Genomic DNA, 23,353 nt, shown 5'->3' with positions numbered 1-23,353 from the left:
TGCTATAATAATAGCCACTTTTTTGTATTTTTTTTCTAAATCTCATTCACTTGTTCTTTTTCGCCTTTCTTATTGTTCTTATTGTTTGCCTACACCTTGAAAGCAGTGTTGGACTTTTCTTTGCACTGCCGTTAGTCAGTAAAGATGAACTGTTGTCCTTCCTTGACATCCACTAGACCAGAATACTGTTGACTTTTCAAAGGACACTGTATGCAACCTCTATTGTATCTTCTTCAAATATAAAAAGTTCATACTTTTTCTTTTTAATAACAGCAAGTTATTAAATAACAAGTCAAAAATATAAACAGCAAAATCAAACGTTTCTTTCTAATGTTTTTATCAGCTCCCAATTTTATCCCAGTAATTACACCTATTACATTTTCCTTTTGAGGATGGATTGTGGCACATATTTCTTGTTAGGCATTGTGCAGGATACTCCTGCACTGGGAGTTCCTGGATGCATGGTACCTTAGTAAGGCTCAGTGTCTCTGGATCTCAAGGGTGCAAATGGAGAGCACAGCTTCTACATCAGTCTGTGAAATTGCTTCACTCATATACCTCTGCACTCAGCTAGTTCTGCTGCAATAACCTCTGGCCATCTTTCTATCACCCCATTGATTTTGCAGATCCAATATAGTATTCATGCCTGCTCTTCATACTGTCATTTCAAAATGGTTGTATTATTAATCTTACCATAGTGTACAGATGCGCCACCTTCAAGAGTTCCATGCAACCCTGCGCATCTCCAAAGGATCGAATCCCTAAGCAGTTTGAAGGATGGAGCTGTTTCATGAGAAAGTTGCAACACACTTCAATGACTTGAGACAGCTGGAGGAGACAAGCTGCAGCCAGCAAGCTTTCTATAGTGTCTTCCTTTAACTCTAAAACACCTGTGTGGTTTAGATCAAGAAAATTATGCATTAATTGGTTTGCCATTCACTTCCCTTGTACCTATGGCTACAACTACACTATGAGCAGTGGGTGTGATTCCCAGCTCCCGTACGCATACTCATGCTAGCTCTTATCTGAGCTAGCATTAGGGTGACCAGACAGCAAGTGTGAAAAATCAGGACGGGGGTGGGGGGCAATAGGAGCCTATATAAGAAAAAGCCCCAAATATCGGGACTGTCCCTATAAAATCGGGACATCTGGTCACCCTAGGTAGCATAGTAAAAATAGCATTGCCATGGTATCACAGGCAGCAGCATGGGCTTGCCATCCAATGTATATACCCACAGGGTTCAGAAGGTTTTGTATTTGGGCCAGCTAGCCTGTACCGCCACAGCCACTGCCTGTGCTACCATGGCTACGCTACTATTTTTGGTGTGTTAGCTCAGATGAGAGCTAGCACAAGTATGTGTACACAAGCTGGGACTATGTGTACACAAGCCATAGCTTGTAGTGTAGATGTACCCCATGGGTCTATTTGCATTTTTTCCCCATGAGTCTTTCCTCATTGGGAAAATCTGTGGAAAATCTGGGCAAGACTTATGGTTGAATCACCACCCCTCCATAGCCACTGTTTTACTCTAGATTGCAACTGAGCCTGCTGTCGTCCTACACCCCTTCTGTGTGCATTTGTCAGCAACTGGCTCTTATCTAAGGGCTGGTCTACACTGCGGGGGGGGATCGATCCAAGATGCGCAACTTCAGCTACGCAGATAGCATAGCTGAAGTCGAAGTATCTTGGATCGAATTACCTGGGGTCCACACGGCGCGGTATCGACGGCCGCGGCTCCCCCGTCGACTGCGCTACCGCCGCTCGCTCTGGTGGAGTTCCGGAGTCGACGGTGAGCGCATTCGGGGATCGATATATCGATCCCGGATAAATTGATTGCTACCCGCCGATACGGCGGGTAGTGAAGACGTACCCTAATTGTCACCAACCTACTTCCGATATACCACTCCATGCTAATTCTGAGTCAAGATACAGACATATGTTTGTTAATCATTCTGAGGTTGGGTCAGTACTGCTAACCAGGATATAAAGGGATATAAAGTGTATCTCTGTAAAGAGGAATCAAGGGATTGGGATGGAGGAGGACCTGCAGGGAAAATCTAGAAACAGCCAGAATGGGGAGAAATCTTAGGCTAAGATTCACGGCATCTTGTTTGAGTTACCCACTAACCCAAACCCTAGAAAACTGGTAATTTTGTAGTTGGTAGGGGGTTGGTAGACTCTGTTTAATGCAACATAGTATTGAAGGGGTCAACTAATATTAACAACATGGAAAGTTTATTTCATGCTTATATACTATGCATTTATTTTCAAATAAAATACTATGCCTGTAGATTAATTTAAATTCTGATGTTAGTTATGAATTAAAGCTTTTCCTATATGTGACTTTTAAAAGACTTTTACATTTAATTTATATTAATCACATTTTTCTTTTAATTTTACCAAGTAAAATGTGTTAAACTTTTATAAAATAATTACATTCATCCATTTCCTTGAATTATGCTTATGAATTTTGTTCAATTATATCATTGTTGTGAGATTTATTAGAATATTGGTGTAAAATCTGTAGTGTAAGTTGCACTTTTCTCTTTTGACAATCATCTCTTTACATAACACCAGATATTTCTACAGGTTCTAAGACAATCAAAATGAAAACAGTCTTCTATATTTTTAGCACTTTAATGTAAATATCAAAACACAGTAAATAAAATGGGCACTTGGAAAACATTTTAAATGTCCCTTCTTACACAGTAACCTTTTTAAAATTTAATTTTACTTATATTTGCTATGAAATAATTTTTTACTCTCTTTGAAATGATTCATGGAAAGGTTGGACCCACTCAACAGGTATGAGCCACAGTTCTTCATGTCCCATTCTGGAGGCTCATGCTTGTAGAAAGTTGTCTCATTCAAAGCAAACCAATGAGAGAGTGTATGTATAAGAAAGGGAGAATGGAATGAATGGTGGATCAGTGGGAGATAGTTTATCTCTGTACCATAGACTGTGCAAGGATGTTGTTCTGGTAATTTGTGTGCTGCTACATTCTGGGAGACTGTTTTTCCCCCTTCTCAAGATTCAGGCATGGGAGAAGGAACTCCTTTGGCATCTACGGCAGAGTGACCTTTCTTCTGAGTTGAATAACCTCCCAAACAGCTAGTATCTGCAGCCTTTCAATGCTTGCATAACTTTGAATGCTGTGTAAATTTTTAATTGGATTGCACACTAGAGTAACAGAAATCTGTTTTACAACATTTTTTCTCCACAGATTACAGAACAGCAAGAAAAAGACAATTCACACTTCTCTGGTTTGGTCTTTTTGGCTATTAAGGTCTCAGAATCAAATTAGTAATTAATGTAAACATTGGGGTGCAATTGTACTGAAAAGAGGGGGGAGAGTAGACTAGAAAACCTGAAAATACTCTGCTACTAACATAAAATATCTTAGACCAATTTTTTTCAAGTAAACATCAGTAGTTAATTTTTCAAATTTGTGGCTAGTTCATGACATAAAGGAGTATATCTTATTCCCCTTGCTATATTAGTCCAGTTCCAAGGATGGGCCAGTGCTTCTCTCCCTGAAGGAGATGAGTTGCTGAAGTTGAACCTGGCCATTTGTTGGGCCATCCAAAGCACAAAGGTTCTCAGCATGCTCCTCCCATATAACTTCATGAGCAAAGCAACAGGTAGAATCTGACCTTTATTAATTTAAATTAAGAAAAGGTTCAGAAAAGAGCAACTAAAATGATTAAGGGTTTAGAGAGGCTCCCATATGAGGAAAGATTAAAGAGGCTAGGACTCTTCAGTTTGGAAAAGAGAAGACTAAGGGGGGACATGATAGAGGTATATAAAATCATGAGTGATGTTGAGAAAGTGGATAAGGAAAAGTTATTTACTTATTCCCATAATACAAGAACTAAGGGTCACCAAATGAAATTAATAGGCAGCAGGTTTAAAACAAATAAAAGGAAGTTCTTCTTCACGCAGCGCACAGTCAACTTGTGGAACTCCTTACCTGAGGAGGTTGTGAAGGCTAGGACTATAACAATGTTTAAAAGGGGACTGGATAAATTCATGGTGGCTAAGTCCATAAATGGCTATTAGCCAGGATGGGTAAGAATGGTGTCCCTAGCCTCTGTTTGTCAGAGGATGGAGATGGATGGCAGGAGAGAGATCACTTGATCATTGCCTGTTAGGTTCACTCCCTCTGGGACACCTGGCATTGGCCACTGTCGGTAGACAGATACTGGGCTAGATGGACCTTTGGTCTGACCCAGTACGGCCTTTCTTATGTTCTTATGTTCTTATGTACTATTGCTCTTCTTTGTGTCTGAATTAAAAATAGCAGATGTTCTAATCAAGTTCAGACTAACAGAATCTTTTTATATTTGTATATCTGTTGGAATACGCTACTTGCAGTGTTGATATAGCCATGTTGGTCCCAGGATGTTAGAGAGACATGGTGAGTGAGATAATTTTATTGGACCAGCTTCTGTTGGTGAAAGAGACAAGTTTTCAAGTTACACAGAGCTCTTCCTCAGCTTCAGAAACTTCTCTCTTTCACCAACAGACATTGGTCCAATAAAAGAATAAGCTATTCATGCAAGATACGGAGTGTGAGGGAGTTGTCTATTTTTATATATATCACATGCACTTCAGTTTACTTATTTGATATTATTCTGCCTGACTGCAAAAAGGTGAACCAAAGGAGGCTTTTTGGAGATGGGGGAGGAGAGAAACAGGAAACAAAACAATGGCAAAGAGAAGGTACAGTCTGAGAAAATACCATGGAGTCCCTTAAGGAAACAATGGGGGTACTTAGTAATAGGGGAATACCCCCTCACCCTCTGCTTCACTCCAGTGAGGTTTATTCTCCACAGAGCCAAACCTAGGATCTAAGTGGATTCTGAAACCTTAAAGATGTTGGCACAGGTAAGAAGAGGGATTGAGTCAGTTGTCAGAAGCGTCCCGCGATGGAGATGCCAATGCAGACTCATGGAAGGAGGGAAAGAATGCAGCAAGACAGTCTGCTTCTCCCAGCTGACATGGAAGTAACTGGACTGAATTGAACTTACCACGCAGAGGTCCAGTCCCAGAGGGGTTGAACCATCTCTTCAGAGAGATGAATGAAGCCAAAACTTTCACCTTAGGGGTTCACTCAGAGGACACAAAATCACAGCTTACCCTGTAACTATGACATATTCTTATTTTTCTTCACAATAAGAGCTAGCTAGGGTTGTTGCGGGTTATTTTTATTTTGACATCATATTTGGTAAATAGCATACTTCACAAATATATTTTCCAGTATTGAGTATGTATCTAAGAACTAGCATAAAATGGATGAGGTGAAAAATGTTTGCATACTGGACAGTGTTCACCTTTCTTTACAGAATTGGAGAATTAGATTAGGAATTACCTGTATAGGCATAGTGCACCAAAGCTTTCAGTGCATCTGGGTCCACTCCTTCCATTTTGATCTCCTCTTCTTTCGCTTCACGCACATCATTAGTAAACATTGCAGCAAAATAATCAGACACGGCACTAAGAACCAATCTTGAAATAGAAATATTTTAGGGGGATTTAAATTAGGTCATAATCTCAATGGGAAGCAAAAACTCAGCTAATTATTATACAATTCATTTGTCTGTGTAGGAGAAACATATCTTCTCCCTAAGACTTTATCCTTACAGTGGTTAGCAGAGAAGTTAAAAGGGTAACTAAGTAATCTAATTTTCTTTCAGAGGGTAGGTTTGTTCTGTTTGCTTCACTCATCTCTCTAAAGTTTGACTGTAGCAAAATAGAGAAACTGGTTCATACTTGAATTTCTTTCTATTTACAATAATGAATTTAAAGCTGTGATCATATCATTTAACTGTCTTCAGCTGATGTGTTAATTATTGTAACCATTCATTCATAACTAATCAGGAACAAGGTGAGAACTCACATTATCTGAGCTCTTGGAACTGTCAGGCTATAAAGGCTTGTAAAAATAAGGAAAATTCCACCTGTGAGCTGGAATCTTGTGATTTCCAGCAATGAGAAGAACATCACACAGCTGCTTCTGCTGGAGATAGTTCTCCATCTTGCGGAATGTCTGCTCTGCATGATTTGTGGATTGGAAGTATTCGTCTGAGCCATTGGTGTTCATTCCAGTGGGTGAACAGCTAGTTATTGATAATCTGTTAAAGAAAGAGAAAATGCGGTTACTGTAGCACTACCAAACCTGAGAATGCTTTTTCACTTCATCTTTAATTGAGCTGTGGAAATTGCAGTATAACAGGAAGTCTTTAAATATATTGATCTGGTGAGAGTGGACTTAATGTGTCATTTTCCATTTGTTTCTTTTAATTATACTTCAGACCTTTTGTAAACTATTTTAAAACTTATTGTAACTATAATAAACATTTTCTAAGAGAGAAAAACAAAATAAAAAGAAAGGGTTCATATCTGGCAAATATAAATAATTTTAAGGATATATTACACTATTTTAGTGAGTTCTATGAGGTCAGGTAGAGGATTCTAGATTTGAGTGTAAAAGATTATGAATTGGGTGGATGGGGCTGGTTTTTTCCTCCAGATACTACTTCCTTCTCATTTACTAAGCTGATTCTATTAAATCATACAGCAAATATAATTTGGGTATTTCCAATTATTTTACATTATTTTTACTCAGCAGATGTGTGCTTTAGGCAACTGTCATAAGTACGTCTACCAATTTATTAATAGTAATGCAATACTGATAGTTAAAAAACCTGATTTTAGAATTATTTCCTGTGGGCCTGATCCTGCAAAGACAACTAAGTCCAGCAATTTCTACCAAGAGCAGTTCCATGGGCATCAATTAGAGAACTATTCATGCTAGTAAAGGTTTACATGGGTAGACCCTATGAAGATAGAAGTGTCATGGTCTAAAAGGTTCATGGCAAATCCCAGACTTCAATACAAAAATAACAGATTACATTATACTCCTAAAAACACATCAAAAAGACACTGGGTTTTGACCATCAAACATTTTATTGATAAATCATATTAATTCATCAGCAAGCACATAAGTGTCAATAAATGTAATGTGAAAAGTCTCAATGAATTCATGATTGGACTGCTCTTCTTCTTGCTGAATACCATATTACCCTGTGCATGATTTTTTATTTTTTGAACAAGTAGGTACCTAATCTGCTGGTCATTCCTATTCAGATTTTAACAGACTGATATGCATATTATTTTCCCCAGCTCTTTTAATCATCTCTCCAAATGATGTTTTGTTTTTATTTTTTTTGTAAACTTTTAATGGATGTTTACGCTTTCCTAACTCTTCTTGAGTTAAGATGAATCATTTCTTTGACCATTTATGAAATCTAGTTTGCTATATTTTTTTCCTGCTACTTGGTACATTTAAACTGGCAAATTATCTTTACAGTTATATTTGGATTTACAGTGGGCCTGAAGCTGTCAAGAAGCAGCAGCAAACCTTAGTTCTTTTGGGTTCATGCATTGTGCATGTGAAAACTCAAGTGAAAGAAACAAGCAATTTTCATGATGTTAAGGTCTTTCAGCAACATGTTCTGGTTTTGTAGAATCAAAGCTTCCATTTTAAAGAAATTTCTCACTTTTACTGTTTTCAAAGGTAGTCTTCATAATATAACACTTTGGTCCTGTAGGGTTGCTGCCATTGTGTGTGCGCATTAGATCAGGTCCACAGTAGAAGAGGTCTCCTAGTATAAATGTACATTATGCAGGCAAGAGTTCTGTTGCTGATATAGCATCTACCAGTTCTCTGAGTGAAACTAGCTACATTGACAAAAGCATTTTAATGTTAGTATAACTGAATCTACATTAGTGATTTTGCCTCTATAGATGTGTTGTTCAAAAATTACACCCCTCACTGACATTACTATGCCAGCAAAGTTTTCTAGTGTAGATCTGGACACTTTGTGTTTGTGTTTGTATTTTGGCACTATCTCCACATTGTGTAAAACCTATTTACTTAGGGCAAGTCTACACTTAAAATGCTGCAGCAGCTGCTCCACTGTAGTGCTTTAATGAAGATGCTGTAAGCCAATGGGAGAGAGGTCTGGTGGGCCTAGTTAATCCACGTTCCCGAGAGGCAGTTGCTAAGTCAGTGAGAGAAGCTCTCCCACTGACATACTGTCTACATGGGGGGGGGGGGGGGGTTAGGTCAGTATAACTGTCACTCAAGGGTATGGATTTTCCACACCCCTAAGCAACCGTAGTTATACCGACATAGGTCTGTAGTGTAAACCAGACATTTGAGAAAGTGTAACTTCAAAGTCTACCTGAGACCATTAATTTTGCACCTAATTCAACTTCTATTGAAGTGAATGGTAGGTATTCCATTGACTTAAAAGAGAGCAGGCCCGTCAACAACAACAAAATAAAGATTCTGCTGGAGTGAGGCAGCATTTTCACGTGCCCTTTAGCTCTTTTTCCCCCCCAAACAGAATGAGCTCTTTTCTTATTCTTTAAAGTGAGGTTTCCTTTTCACATTAAATAGTTTGGAATGAAATTTAGATTTTCCCTGCCCATTCATCCTTGGAATTTCTTCATTTTATTTCTCATTCTTTCCTTCTTTATAACAACTGCAGTTATTCAGTTTGTCTTGTGCAATGGAACTGGATACTGTGGGTCTGATTCTGCTTGTTAACCACACAGAATGTGCAATCCATTATTACATAGAAGAAATAATAAGTTGAGGTAATAAGAAATTCCAGAAGCTTTCATGTAGTTCTTGTTGCTAAGAAATGTCTTCTGTTATGCATGTGTCCATAATGTCTGTATCCTTCACAGTCTAGCCATCTAGAGTGCAGACCAATTTTTGTGACCCCCAAAGGTGAAAACAGAATAATTTTATCATACTCATACTACTTAGATTGGATATATTTTTGTAGATGTTTGGGGATTATGGGAGTATTGGTTGTTTCCTGGTTAAGGAATTGAATATATTCCTTATTTATTCCAGTCAAGGTTTTTCTGCAGTTTTTTTCATTTTTTTTACACAAAGGCAAACTGTAGGTGCAGTAAGTAATTCAAAAAGTATTCAATATCAAACCTCTGTGTCACAAACAATCTTGTAATTTGGGTGCATCATGCCAGATCGAGAAAGCTGATGATAGAGGTTTAATTGCATATGATACATTTATCTAGTATGCAATGAAGCAAATGTAAATTTCACTAGATACATAAAGTGAAACTGAATAAAAATTAAGCTGGTTTCCCATGAAGTAGTAACAAGTAAAATTCTAGCAAGATGATGACAAGACAACTAATGACCCACAATCTGACCAACTAGGGGCCTCTACTTGATGCCAATCAAATAATATAATCACAAAAATATAGGGCTGGAAGAAACCTCGAGAGGTCATCTAGTCCAGCCTCCTGTGCTGAGGCACTACCAGCTATACCTAGACCATTCCTGATAAGTGTTTGTGTAACTTGTTCCTGAAAACTTCCAATGACTGGGACTCCACAACCTCCATTGGAACCTATTTCAGTAGTTGACTGTCCTTAAAGTTAGAACGTTTACCCCCAGAATATTTAGCCTAAATCATTCTTGCTACATGTTAAGCTGATTATTTCTTGACCTATACTCATAGGACATGGAGAAAAATTGGTAACTGTCCTCTTTATAACAGCTCTTAACATAATTGAAGACTGTTATCAGGTTACTCCTCCGTCTTCTTTTCTCAAAATTAAACATGCCCAGTTTTTTTTTAACCTTTCCTCATAGGTTGTGTTTTCTAAACCTTTTTTCATTTTTGTTGCTCTCCTCTGGACTCTCTCCAATTTGTCCACATCTTTCCTGAAGTGTGGCACCCAGAATTGGACACAGTACTCCAGCTGAGGCCTCACCAGTGCCAGGTAGAGCGGGACAATTACCTCTCTTGTCTCACCCTTGCTAATTCACCCCAGAATATTAGCCTTATTTGCAACTGCAACACATTGTTGATTCATAATCTGTTTCTGATACTCTATAACACCCAGATCTTTCCACCAGTCATTCCCCATTTTGTACTTGTGCATTTGATTTTGTTATTCCTAAGTATAGCACTTGTCTTTATTAAATACATTTCATCTTCTTGATTATAGACCAATCCTCCAATTTCTCAAGGCCACTTTGCATTCTAATCCTGTCCTTCAAAGTGCTTACAACCCTTCCAGCTTGGTGTCATCTGCAAATTTTATTAAGTATATTCTCCACTGCGTTATCCAAATCATTAATGAAAATATTGAATAGTACCAGACCCAGGACAGAGGTCTGAGGGACCCTACACAATCTGTTTGAGAGCAAACCATTGATAAACTGTACTAAAAGAGTAGTGAATTTTCATACATTTTACTTCCACCTTATAGTAATGTCTAGGATATATACCCTACATGGTGCTCTCTGCACCCAAGCAGTGCATCCCATGTCTACAGTGTAGTGTCCCACTCCCTCCCTATTGCCAGAGTTTCTCCCTACCTCCGTGAAAGACTCCAGGAATAGAGAGATGCTCTGGCAACTCCCCGGTTCTGTAATCTTTCCCCGTTGCCTCCCCCTTGCCAGAGCCTTTTGCTACGGTGTGTAGATACATGCTGCACTGTGGACGCAGTTTGCCTTTCACTACAGCATGTAGCTACATGTACCCTACACACCACCTCCAGTGTAAGTAAGGCCTGGGCTCTTCTTCTCTCATCTGGCAGAAATAATCAAAAATTTGTTCTGCTTGGCTATGATTAGGGGGAAATATTTCTGACTTGATTTGCCATTATAGGCACAAGTGTTCCAAGTGAAAAGCCCCAAAGGAGGGGGGTAGCAAGGAGGCACCCTCAAATGTTGAGTTTTCACCCTCAAATGCTTAGCCTCTGAGCACCTGCCTGACACTAGTTTTGAAATAAAATTGAAAATAAATATTTCCTCTTTTTCTCCCAGTTGTGCAGAAGTCATGATAAAAATGCATAGAAGTTATATTTGGTCATTTTTATAATTTTTTAAAATGTATTAATTATAGTTTCCCTGTCCTTCAGAGATCTGTACAGACTTGGACACAGTACAATAAAATCACACATCAGAGAGGGACAGAGCCAGATTAACCTTTTGTGGGCCCGGCGCCCAACATATTTGTTGCTCCCCCCTGGGAGCAATGGAGCATGGTGCAGGGGGGTCAGTCCCTGGAGTGAGCAGTTGGCCAGGGGCATAGCATAGTGCCCAGTGTGAGGGCACTATTTACAAACCGGCAGTAGCCAGACGCACAGTGGCCTGCCCAGCCCTGTGCTGCCAGCATGCCCCTTCCCCTCGGGGGTGGACCCATGCCATGCCACAGAGCCCCCCTCACCCAACACTGGAACAGCCGTCCGATACCCTATGGCCAGAGCTCCCCTGGACCCACTATGCCCAGCGCCCCTCCCCTCCCCCCCTAGACCCTGCCACAAATACACAACGTCCTGCACAACACCACCCCTGCCCAGCGCCCCTGCCCACAGCTCCACCACAACTGCACAGCACCCCACACAGAACCCCCACTCCCTAGTACTCCAGCAGATTCCCCCCTCACAGCCCAGCACCCCCACTCCAGGCCCTCCAGACACACCCTCCCCCATGCCCTGCCTCCCGGCAGCATTCACTGGCCCTGCTGGGAGGCGACTGTCTGCTGGGCTGAGCCGCCAGTGCAGGTCCTGAGGCAGGGAATCGCTCTGGCCCCTCGGGAGTAGTGCGATCAGCCAGGCCAGGGCCTGCCCCAGCCAGCCTCCCTCAGGACCCACTTGCCTGGAGGGGCCCAGTCAAGCCCCCCACTGGCTGAGACTGGCCAGGATTCTGCACCAGTCCCAGACAGCTCAGCTCCAGGGAGACAGGTGGGGCCCCACAGGTGGTGGGAAGCAGAGACTGCCCGGAGACGGAGGTTCACTGGGGTCCGGCCAGGGAGCGGAGAGAAGCTGGTGGGTGGGGCCGGGGTGAAGAGAAGCCCTCGGCAGGCAGGGCAAGAGGAGCAAGTGGTGGGCAGGGTGCGGGGAGCCAGCAGGCTGGTGGGGTCTTAGGGCACAGTGCAAGCAGAGCAGGCTGGGGCCCCTTCTGAGTATGAGCCCGGCTCCATGGCACCACTGGGGGAATCTGACATGGACAATAGGGTAATGCTAGTGCCTCACTGACGAGCAGAGAAGAAATCCAATGGAGAGGCTGCAGACAGAGTTGGCTGGCTGTTACACAAATTAAGTCTACGTTGAAGTGGCTCCAGTCTTATTCCCTCTTCCCGCCCCCCCCACCCCCAATACTAAACCATACTCCTGTATGCCATTACACTTTTACGTTATTCTGACCACTATTACTAAAGAACACTTCTGCTATTACTAAAGAACACTTCTGCTATTACTAAAGAACACTTCTGCTTTAACTAGAAGTAGTGATTCAAATGCCTTAATTGGTATTTAAGTTGTGTGATAAGTTCTTTTTTTAAACCCTTGTGACTTTAATGTTTTAGCACCTGAGAATGCACATACAGTGATATTTCTCCACCGAATAAATTTCTACTAAAGCATTCCATTAACTTTTATGCTGACAGAATAGTTATACTTCTGAAGGAATTTAGAAGTGTTTTCCATTTAGCCACTTGTTTTATCCTTTTACCTAAACAATAATCTGGCTATTCTGTCAAATAGCTATGTGAGCACAAAGATTTGTAAAGCATTACCATGTTATCTTTCCTGCCATCTCTGAAGCTACAGTGAGCTCTCAGGAATTCATAATGTGTATTGTTTCTGACTAAAGGAAAAATTAGCTAGTAGTGTTATATGTATGTACATATTATATAATATAAATGCAATCAGTAGGCCTAGTACATTTTAGATTAGGATGATATGGATCACAAATATCGTGGGTCTGTAGTCTAATTAGTTTAGTTAGAAAATGCATCCTAGCTTTAGAAGTAGCACACCATAAATAAGTTGGAAAGTTTTGTAAATGTTTTGAAGTGGCATAATTCTGGAGGATGAAAATCTTCATTTACAGAAACCCATTGTGTTGATGATCTTGAAATACACACATAAAAGTGCAAAATATAAATAAGGGGGAAGGTTACTGGGGCTTGAGAGGGTGGTTGCTGTTAGGTGTGTTCTCTTAGGAAAATGCAGAGGAGCTTTTTTATTCTTTCTTTATCCTTTTTAAAGTTGGTATGGAAAGTACTCCTTTCTTTTTGGTGTCTCATGCGCTCAAGCCAGCTCTACACTACAAAGTTTTGTCGGGATAGTGATATTGGTCAGAGTGTGTGTGAAAAAGCTACACTCTTTGCCGATATAGCTATACTGGCAAAACACCCATAAGAGTGCTGCTGTCAGCATAGTTAATATGGGTCAGGGAGGTGGTGTTATGATGCTGATAGAAAAACTCCTTCCATTATCATAAGCTGCATCTGCATTATGGGCACCGCTGGTATAGTTAGTGCTATAGCTATACCAGCAAAGCATTTGTAGTGTAGACATGCCCTCATTGTATGCCATTCTATATACATTTCTGGATTTATGTCATTTCATGATTTGTTGGGATTTTCTTTGAGAAAATCAGAGTAAATTTTGGCAAATAATCTATTTTTACAGACATTATAGTTACATTAGATGACAGTGATTGAAGACAAGTGAAACTTCTAGGTATGGTTATAACTATTTTAATTGACACACAAAGACAGAAATGGTGAAAAGTAGACAGGAGGAAAACAACATCAAAATTATTTGAATTTGCCCCACCCCTGATTATCTGGTATAGTTTCATAATCATATAGTAGAAAGCTAAACTGTTGCATAATTTCACATATGGTTGATTTTGGAATTGGATGCTATAAAATGTTTTTGTTTCATGCAGTAATCCATGTCTGCCTAGCAGCTTGTGCGACAATTTGCTTTTGTAAATTGGTATGCCACCTACTTCATGTGCCTCTCCCTCATTTTGCATTCTCATTCACCTGTGTAGTTAGAATACAATAAAAATTGTCTACTTATGTTTCCAAGAAAATCTTTAGCAAACATATTCTTGTGCATGAATGTCCACTTATCATTTCACTTGGTGGTTTTGCGAGTGTATATACATGTAGGTGTTTCCAGCAGACAGTGTAGACTGCAGAGCTACATAAGTGCTTTAAAAACCCACATTGAAAAATCCAGTTTCTGAAGAGTTTAGTGGCTAAACTGCCTAATCTCTGCAAGACTAGAGTGTCTCTGGATCTGCACTTAAACCACACCTTGGAAAAAACACACTGTGACTGAGGAAAAAACTCAGAGAAATGTTTCCAAAGAAAGATTTCACGTCACTGTGAATTGCATACAATTTTCCACTTAATTAGGCCCCATCCCACAAAAAGCTCCTCTACAAAAATTATATTTTCACTCAGTAGAAGCTGTACATTTTTGAGACTCCATAATATGTGCAAAAAATGGCCACACTGCAACTTGGTTGGGGTTTTTTGCTTAGTTGTTTTTTTTGTTTTCTTTTGGTGTTTTGTTCATTACGGAATAATTTGGACCTCTTGGAATCTTGCTTAGACCATTAAGACCAACAATTTCAAAAGCGGCCAATGATTGTCTCTACTTTGTGGTGCAGAGTGGCCTGTGCGGAGTGGCCTGTGGATAAAAATGCAACCATTACGCCTTGTGCTGTGATCCCTTTCAGTTCCCTCAAACTACTGTAACAAGATTCGGGTAATCAACAGTGAGATGCAAGACTGCCAAGTAACTGTCTCAAACATGCTTATAGCAAAACAATATTATAATTAGAGCTAGTCAAAAAAATTTTCAGAATGCTGAGGAATAATGTAGGCAAATGCAAACAAAACATTTTTTCACAACTCTTTTCACATTTTAGACCAGCAGTACTAATGCTAAATTGTATTCTTACTAAGTGTTAGAGAATTCAATGAGTTCCAGTCTTGTGTCCTCTAACATTCTACTCATTACATAACAATCACACTGATGGTTTTTTTCTCTGACTTTTCAGAAAAAGGTATAAATTATATACTGCTTTTGTGATTTGTTAAACCCGCTCCAAAATGAGTCGCTCTCCTCCTAAGGTAACAAATCACAATGGAGGAGGGGAAAATGAGGGAGTTACACAAGTATCCTGCTTCAGTAATCAAAATACAGGTAATTCAAAATGGAGGAGTGATTCGCAGAATGTTTGAGGAAAATACAAAGTGTTGAATGTGAGTTATTCGGGCAGGGACCATGTCATCTTTGTGTTTGTACAGCACCCAGTAGGCTATGGGCCGGACTCTACCACCTTTGTTCATGTTAAGTAGTACACCTCTACCTCGATATAACGCTGTCCTTGGGAGCCAAAAAATCTTACCGCGTTATAGGTGAAACTGCGTTATATTGAACTTGCTTTGATCCACCGGAGTGCGCAGCCCCGCCCCCCCCCGAGCACTGCTTTACCGCATTATATCCGAATTCGTGTTATATCGGGTCATGTTATATCGAGGTAGCGGTGTATTTTATTCTTTAGGAATTCCATTGAAATGAGTAAGGTACAACACACCATGAAGAAGGGTGGGAGAATCTGGCCATATGGGTGCCTCTGGAAACAAAAAATAATAATAGCTATCCTGATAGCCCAATGTAACATGTGCAGATTCAGGAAAATAGAATTCTCCTACTCAGTTCAATAACAATGAATGATTACCTTATCAAATGTGCTGTCACAGACTTGCCCCCATAGATCCACTGGTATATTCTGATACACTGAGATAAAATATTTAATATCTCTATCTCATTTCTCATAAAATGTTTGTAATAAACAAAAGGAGATATAAAACAGTCTAGCAGAATAACGCGAGAGTGACATTCAATGTCATGCTTAACAGAGATTAAGAAATGACTCACAGGAAAATATTCTGTCCTTTCCCATTCCTTTGTCCTTTAAACCAACCTATAGTACTAATCAGCGACATATTCAGCTTTCATCTGTCTTTTTTATTCTGTTCCTAATTATGCTTTAGACTTGCTTTTCAATCATCTTTTCAGTACAGCACATTAAACAAATGTTGTTGCGCTTTTGGATTTATTATTCAGCAGTGATGTGGCATACACATGTTGTATTGCTAATGGCACATAGAACTGGGTGCCCCTCTTCCATTGCTTGTGCCTCAAGCTTCACATTCAACTTCACCTCCAAATTCTAACTTTAAACATCATTTTAGCGTACACTCATCATTTATTCTCTTCTATGTATTTGGATTTGCTTCCATGAAGGGTTTCTAGAAGAAATTGCTCTTACAAAATTTAAATGACATTATCACCAAAGAAAATCATTAGAAGAATGATTAATTAGAAAGCTAGTGTGTAATATTTTCTCCAAAAGCATGCTGTGCATTTAGTTAACAAACAGCTGAGGAAATAATTGCTTTATGGGGGGGGAAACATCTATAAGTTAGAAACCATCGTTTTGTTGTCAAATACTTTTTTAATACAATGATCTCTTTTTACAATAATGATACGGATTTTCACTGATTGGCAATCAGCTCAGTGTCACTTGCATGTGTGTAATATTATAGGAAATTAAAGGAGGTAGTCTGTGTGTATTAGTATTGTAGATGGTTTATTACCATCAGTATCAGCTGTTCTCCTTTGTAGCCCTGGAGGAATATCTCACCCTGTTTTTTTTCCCCACTTCTCCCAATATAGAAAAAGTACCATTTTGTAGTAGATGGCTATATAATTTGTAATTTAATGTTGTCTTTATTTACAATGGTAATCTGTTTAAATAAAAAAAAAACTCAAATAGGTAAACATTTCTGTTAGCAAATCAACAGCTAATATGTGTTGTTTAATGCAGTGAGCAAGTTAAATTGCTTTACCAGTGCATCTAGAAATGTGCTAGGCAAACTGGAGTATGTGACACATTGAAATATGACCTGTAAAACACTTACAGATTGGATACAAGCATTAAATATTCCTTTTTACAACTAACATTGCTATATAAAAATGTAGGTAGCAGTGGATTTAGATTATGCTTGATGTGTCTTTCTACTGCAGATGATTTCAGTTTCTCTACATTTGTGTATCTAATTATCTCCCTGCAATGCTAACCACTGGAAACAGTGTCACAGGAATGGTAACAAAACCCTGACCAAGGTCAGATGACTGGGTTTAGGAAATAAAGATCAATGCTCTAGCTGCCATCTTGTGTTTCAAATGTATTGTAATTCCCATTATAATTCTTGTTGAACCCTATGAGTTCAGTTTGGCAACTCCATCATGAACAGAGCTGTACAGATTTCATTTAGCTCTTGCAGTGTTGTAATTATTTTAAGTTATGTCTAGGACAGTTTTATTCAGAAAACCATACTGGAGAAGCAGATTTTATCAATTAATAATTATATCATTTCATTAATTATTTGTATTACCATAACTCCTAGGAGCCCTAATTATGGACCAAGTGTAAGGGGCTGCATGGAAGAAAGCACAAAGATGCTTGTTTAAAAATTTTAAAAAGTGGATGGTGGAGGTTGGCATCATGGAATGATTGGGGGCAGGAGTCGATGTTTGGATAATGAATGAGAGATGATAGTTAAGATGGGGATAGTCCATGAAGGGCCTTAAAAGTGAAGACAAGCAGCTTATGTCTGATGTGATAGAGAAAGGGAAGACAGCTGAGGGATACAAAGGGTAGAGTGACATGGTCAAAGTGATGGCCTAGGAGAGTAATCTTAGTAGCAGCATTCTGAGTGGATATTAGTGGGGCAAGATTACATTTGTCAAGAGAAGAGAAAAGGAGGTTGCAGTAATTGGGCTGATGAGCATCTGGATGAGATTTTTAGCTATGTGTATGTATAGAATCATAGGAACATAGGACTGGAAGGGACCTCGAGAGGTCATCTAGTCCAGTCCCCTGCACTCATGGCAGTACTAAGTATTATCTAGACCATCCCTGAGAGGTGTTTGTCTAACCTGCTCTTAAAAATCTCCAGTGATGGAGATTCCACAGCCTCCCTAGGCAATTTATTCCAATGCTTAACCACCCTGACAGTTAGGAAGTTTTTCCTAATGTCCAACCTAAACCTCCCTTGCTGCAAATTAAGCCCATAGCTTTTGTCCTATCCTCAGAGGTTAAGAAGAACAATTTTTCTCCCTCCTCCTTGTAACAATCTTTTATGTATTTGGAAACTGTTACCATGTCCCCTCTCAGTCTTCTCTTTTCCAGACTAAACAAACCCAATTTTTTCAATTTTCCCTCATAGGTCACGTTTTCTAGACTTTTAATCATCTTTGTTGCTCTTCTCTGGACTTTCTCCAATTTGTCTACATCTTTCTTGAAATGTGGCACCCAGAACTGGACACAATACTCCAGTTGAGGCCTAAAGAATGCAGAGTAGAGCGGAAGAATTACTTCTCATGTCTTGCTTACAACGCTCCTGCTAATACATCCCAGAATGATGTTCGCTTTTTTTGAAACTGTGTTACACTGTTGACCCATATTTAGCTTGTGTCCACTATGACCCCTAGAACGCTTTCCGCAGTACTCCTTCCTAGGCAGGTTTCAGAGTAGCAGCCGTGTTAGTCTGTATCCGCAAAAAGAACAGGAGTACTTGTGGCACCTTAGAGACTAACAAATTTATTTGAGCATAAGCTTTCGTGGGCTACAGCCCACTTCTTCGGATGTGGGCTGTAGCCCACGAAAGCTTATGCTCAAATAAATTTGTTAGTCTCTAAGGTGCCACAAGTACTCCTGTTCCTTCCAAGGCAGTCATTTCCCATTTTGTATGTGTGCAACTGATTGTTCCTTTCTAATTGGAGTACTTTGCATTTGTCCTTATTGAATTTCATCCTATTTACTTCAGACCATTTCTCCAGTTTGTCCAGATCATTTTGAATTATAATCCTATCCTCCAAAGCATTTGCACCCTCTCCCAGCTTCGTATCATCTGCAACTTTTATAAGTGTACAAAAGGCCATATCATAAAGATGCTATGCAGAAAGAATCTGCAAGATTTGGACATAACCTGGGTGTGAGGACATAGAGAGGTATCTGAGTCTAAGATAACATGCAGGTTATGGGCTTAAGTGACAGGCAGGGTGGTGATTGTGTCTGCAGTGATCAAGAATTGATGGAGAATTTAGGGGGAAGGTTTAGATTTAGAATAGCAAGTGATTAGAACTTGTTGAGCTTGAGCAGATGGCTATATATTCATGAGGAGGTGTCAGAGAGACAGTCTGAGATTTTAATTTGGACAGAAAGAGTCAGGTCAGGAATAGAGAAACAGATCTGAGTCATCAGCATAAAGATATGGTTGAATTTGTGTTTGTGGATGAGATTACCCAGAGATAAAGTATAGAGGAAAAAGATATTAGGACCAAGGAGAGAGCCCTGTGGAACCTCCACAGAAAGCTTGGGGGAGGGGGGGAATGAAAAGCATCCGCCACAGAAAATTCTGAATGAGCAACTGGAGGTAAGAGCTTTAGATTCATTGAGCTTTAGATGTATGGGAGAAAGGAGATGGGGCAGTACTTGGAGAAGCAAGTGGTGAGTTTTAAGATGGGAGAGAATAAAGCTTGTTTATATCATGGGGGGAAGAGCCAGAGGAGAGTGAGAGGTTAAGGAGAAAAGTAAGGGAATTGATGAGCAGATGAGCAGATGTGGTAGGATCATTGGGGCAAGTGGAGGAGTTAGAGGAGGAGAGCAGATACGAAAATTCTGTCTCTCTGACAGTAAAGGAGGAGGGAGAGTGTTATAGAGGGGAAAGCAAAAGCAAAAGCTGAGGCAAGAGGAAATTTGACAAAATGCTACATGACCTTCTATTGGAAGAAATCAAGAAGATTCTATGCATGCAGAAAAGTGGTGGTAGGAATGCGGGAGTGTTTGAGGAGTGAGTCAAAGGTGGTGAAAAGGCAGCGGGGATTGTAGAGTGGAATTCAGTTAAGTTGAAGAAATAGAGTTGTTCAGATAGGAAGGCAGAACCAAAGGAGGAAAAAATGAATTTGTAGTGGAGAAAGTCATTCTGTCATGGAATTTCTGGCAGTTATGTACTGCAGAGTGAAAGCAGAAGTGGATGTTGGGAGGTGAGCCACGGCTAGGAGTTGACAGAGATGACCTTGCAATGGGGGAGAGGGGCAAAGGAGTTAAAATTGGAGGAGAGTGAAGCATGGAGAGAAACAGCCACATCAATAGAAGAAAGGAAAGAGAGGCCAGGAAGTGGCCAGGAAGGAGAGGGATGAATGTTGAATTAGAACCAAACTAGAAAAATTAAATTTGAGTTGGATAGTTGTCTATATTTGAGCTGATTTTTCTTCTCTTATTTATTCCTATTGACAGGATACAAGTTTTCTTTGTTTGATTTTAATGTTTTGTTTATTTTTTTCCTTTTCATTGGCAAACAGAATAATAAGGTTGATAATATGTTAGAAAACCTATTTACAAGAAAATTAAGATGGTCTCTTTGCATTAGTATTGTGGTGACATGCCTGCTGGTTATATAAAAGGCACATCTGTGCTCAGATCTTTTGTACGTTATATCAAATGCCTATTATACACAGAGGAACTGGAGAGCAAATGCTATAAATACATTGTTAGCAGAGGTTAGGGAAATTATATTGTGGGAAATCTTTGCAGTTTGCCATCTCATCTTGTCTGCACCTGTCAGCTATACACACCAGCTGACCACTTCCCTTTTCTAATAGAGAAGAAAAGAATATGACTATTAGAAGTGGTGGTCTCTGCCCAATATAATAAGAGAAGCATGGATTAAATGTAATGTGTTTAATCTGGAAAATATTTTGGGTATGTTATTGATTGCCTGTTGTGATCAGCTCCAATCTATTATGAGGTGGAGTTTACTGTGCTAATTCTGCTTGCATCAGTGCCCTTACACATCTGTTTAAACCAAGCCCTTGTTTATATTTATGAAGAAGCAGCTTGAGAAAAATCAATGTGGGGGCCTAAGTGCAGCAAATTGTTAACAGAATAAAGTGGTTCCCCATGTACAGTACGCTGAATACAACAAAGATCCAGGGACAAAAAAAATTCTTGTTTAATTACCCCAAAAAAACCCCACCTTTAAAACTTTACTTGTACCATAAAATCCATAAACATGCAGTCCTTAAGCATTCAATATTCTTTTCTGTTTTTTTTCTAATTAAATCACCAGTAATGGTTTGATTGTCTGGACAAGCCCATTGGATGTAGGAAATACAGAATAAATATTTTAATTGGAAATTCATTTAACAGAAATCCTCCATGCAATATACAGGAATGGCAGAGCTGATTTATCTACACTGATTACCTGTTGGCCTAATTATACTGGATTCTGTAATTGTTCAGCCAACTACCTTATAATAATTATTTACTATTTGTGAACATAAGAGCATAAATTTAAAATTTGATTACAGTACACTGGACTCAGGAATGTGACTTATCAATATATATATTATATAATGAAATGGATCCAGCCACCTTAAAATCTCTGTGAGAAGACTACTGAGAATAATAATAATAATAAAACCCTGAAATAATAAAAATAATTAAAAACTCCTGCAGATTGCAGGCCACAGAACCTTGCCCACCCACTCCTGTATTAGACCCATAACCTCTGGCTGAGTTACTGAAGTCCTCAAATCATGGTTTCAATTTACAGAGAATCCGTATTTACTCTAGTTTAAGCCTGCAAGTGACCCAGGCCCCACACTGCAGAGGAAGGCAAAAAACCCTTGGGCTTAGGTCCCAGTCCTGCAAAGTCTTTACAGGATTAGGCATAGGTGTTGACTTACTCAGATACTGGGGGGTACTCGACTCCCGCTTTGCCTCAGGCCTCGCCCTCACTCCACCCCTTTCCCCAAGCCCCCAACTCCGCCCTGCCCCTTCAGGCCGTGCCCTATTCCACTCCCACCTCTTCTTGCCCCCGCTCCTCCCCCACCCCAACCAGCGCCTCCTGCATGCTGCTGAACAGTGGATCCGCAGCAAGTGAGAGGCACTGGGAGGGAGAGGGAGGAGCTGATCTGCGGGGCTGCTGGTAGGCAGGAGGAGCTGGGGGGGAGTGGGGCCTAAGTGAGTAATGTGTAATAGGAACTATAATACTCTTATGGAAAATGACATTGGTTTTTGAAAGTTTCCCAAAACCTTAAGTACAGACACTAAAGAATTACAACAGGGGTTATGGATTGGAGATGATACGACAGATATGTATATTTTTGTGCAAAAAACGCTGGGCCAAATACTTCTGTTGCATTTGTACAAGCCCAACGAACTTAGTGTGGATGCACATATGCCACACAGCAAATGGGTTCACAGAGGTTTGGCATGTATGTTTAATTCTGTCTTTGTATTTAATTAGGACCATTCCTTTTAAGTTTAAAAAGCACTGCATGTTTCTTACCTTTTAAAAAATGTACCCTTCTGGAATTTGAGGATTCTAATGCTCTTTGATTCTAAAAGTAGGAATGCATATCCTTGTTCCTCTAGAAAGTCTGATGTGCTGCAGACTGCTAAGTCATTCTGGGGGAGATTAGTGAGAGGAGGAGCAAAAATACAATGAGCTTCTCTTTGACAGGAGTTGTCATGAGTTATAGCAAGATGTGTCAATATTTTTTTCATTTCTCTATGAGATTGTTGTCTTAATTCCTTAACCATGCATATAGTGATTGGAGAAGGTGCAGAGAGGAAATGAAAGCTTACAGGTTGCTTATTGTTGACGTGGTATTCTGTCTTCTTTTTAAGCTATGGAATGTGCTGCTTCTGTGGTACCATCTACAAACTCACTTGTAGTCCAGTTTTTAGGTATAGGTAAACAGTGTTGATTGGTGATCCTCAAAAGTTCTAGAGGTTCTGTTAAAAAAAGTGCTTTCAAATGTTGCTGGTTATCCCCAGTCAGAACAATAAGATGTCATGGCATGAAGCAGAATGTGCTCTACGAGGGGTGATATAAGTAGGGAAAAGTGATTCTGAAGTGAGAGGTAGACGTTTAGAAACACCCAAGAAATCGGCTGGCCTCCCTGCTACCCAGCTACTTTTGTCTGCCTTTTTTGATCTTCTAATACCCAATACAGTAACTCCTTGCTTAACGTTGTAGTTATAGTCCTGAAAAATGCTACTGTAAGCGAAATGACGTTAAGCGAATCCAATTTCCCCATAAGAATTAATGTAAATAGGGGGGTTTAGGTTCCAGGGACATTTTTTTTGCCAGACAAAATACTATATTGTGTGTGTATATATATATACACACATATACACCGTATAAGTTTTAAACAAACAATTTAATACTGTACACAGCAATGATGATTGTGAAGCTTGGTTGAGGTGTTGAAGTCAGAGGGTGGAAGAGCGTAGGATATTTCCCAGGGAATGCCTTGCTGCTAAATGATGAACTAGCACTCAGCTGAGCCCTCAAGGGTTAACACATGGTTGTTAATGTAGCCACACACTCTACAAGGCA

General features: G+C 39.8%; 1 protein-coding gene across 1 annotated transcript in view; it reads right to left on the bottom strand.

Moving 5' to 3' along the window:
- KLHL4 (kelch like family member 4) overlaps positions 1-23,353 on the bottom strand; it is an 88,214-nt gene that overhangs the window by 23,069 nt on the left and 41,792 nt on the right. Inside the window, exons 2-4 of the mRNA XM_065410820.1 lie at positions 5,963-6,136; positions 5,374-5,510; positions 694-890 (exon numbers count right to left, since the gene is read on the bottom strand). Of these exons, the coding sequence (XP_065266892.1) occupies positions 694-890; positions 5,374-5,510; positions 5,963-6,136 (508 nt within the window). The remainder of the gene's footprint in view (positions 1-693; positions 891-5,373; positions 5,511-5,962; positions 6,137-23,353) is intronic.

Source organism: Emys orbicularis, chromosome 9, assembly GCF_028017835.1.
Source record: "Emys orbicularis isolate rEmyOrb1 chromosome 9, rEmyOrb1.hap1, whole genome shotgun sequence".
In the NCBI taxonomy this organism is placed as follows: Eukaryota; Metazoa; Chordata; order Testudines; family Emydidae; genus Emys; species Emys orbicularis.
The sequence above is the reverse complement of the archived record's forward strand: the minus strand, read 5'-3'. Positions and strand labels throughout refer to the sequence as shown.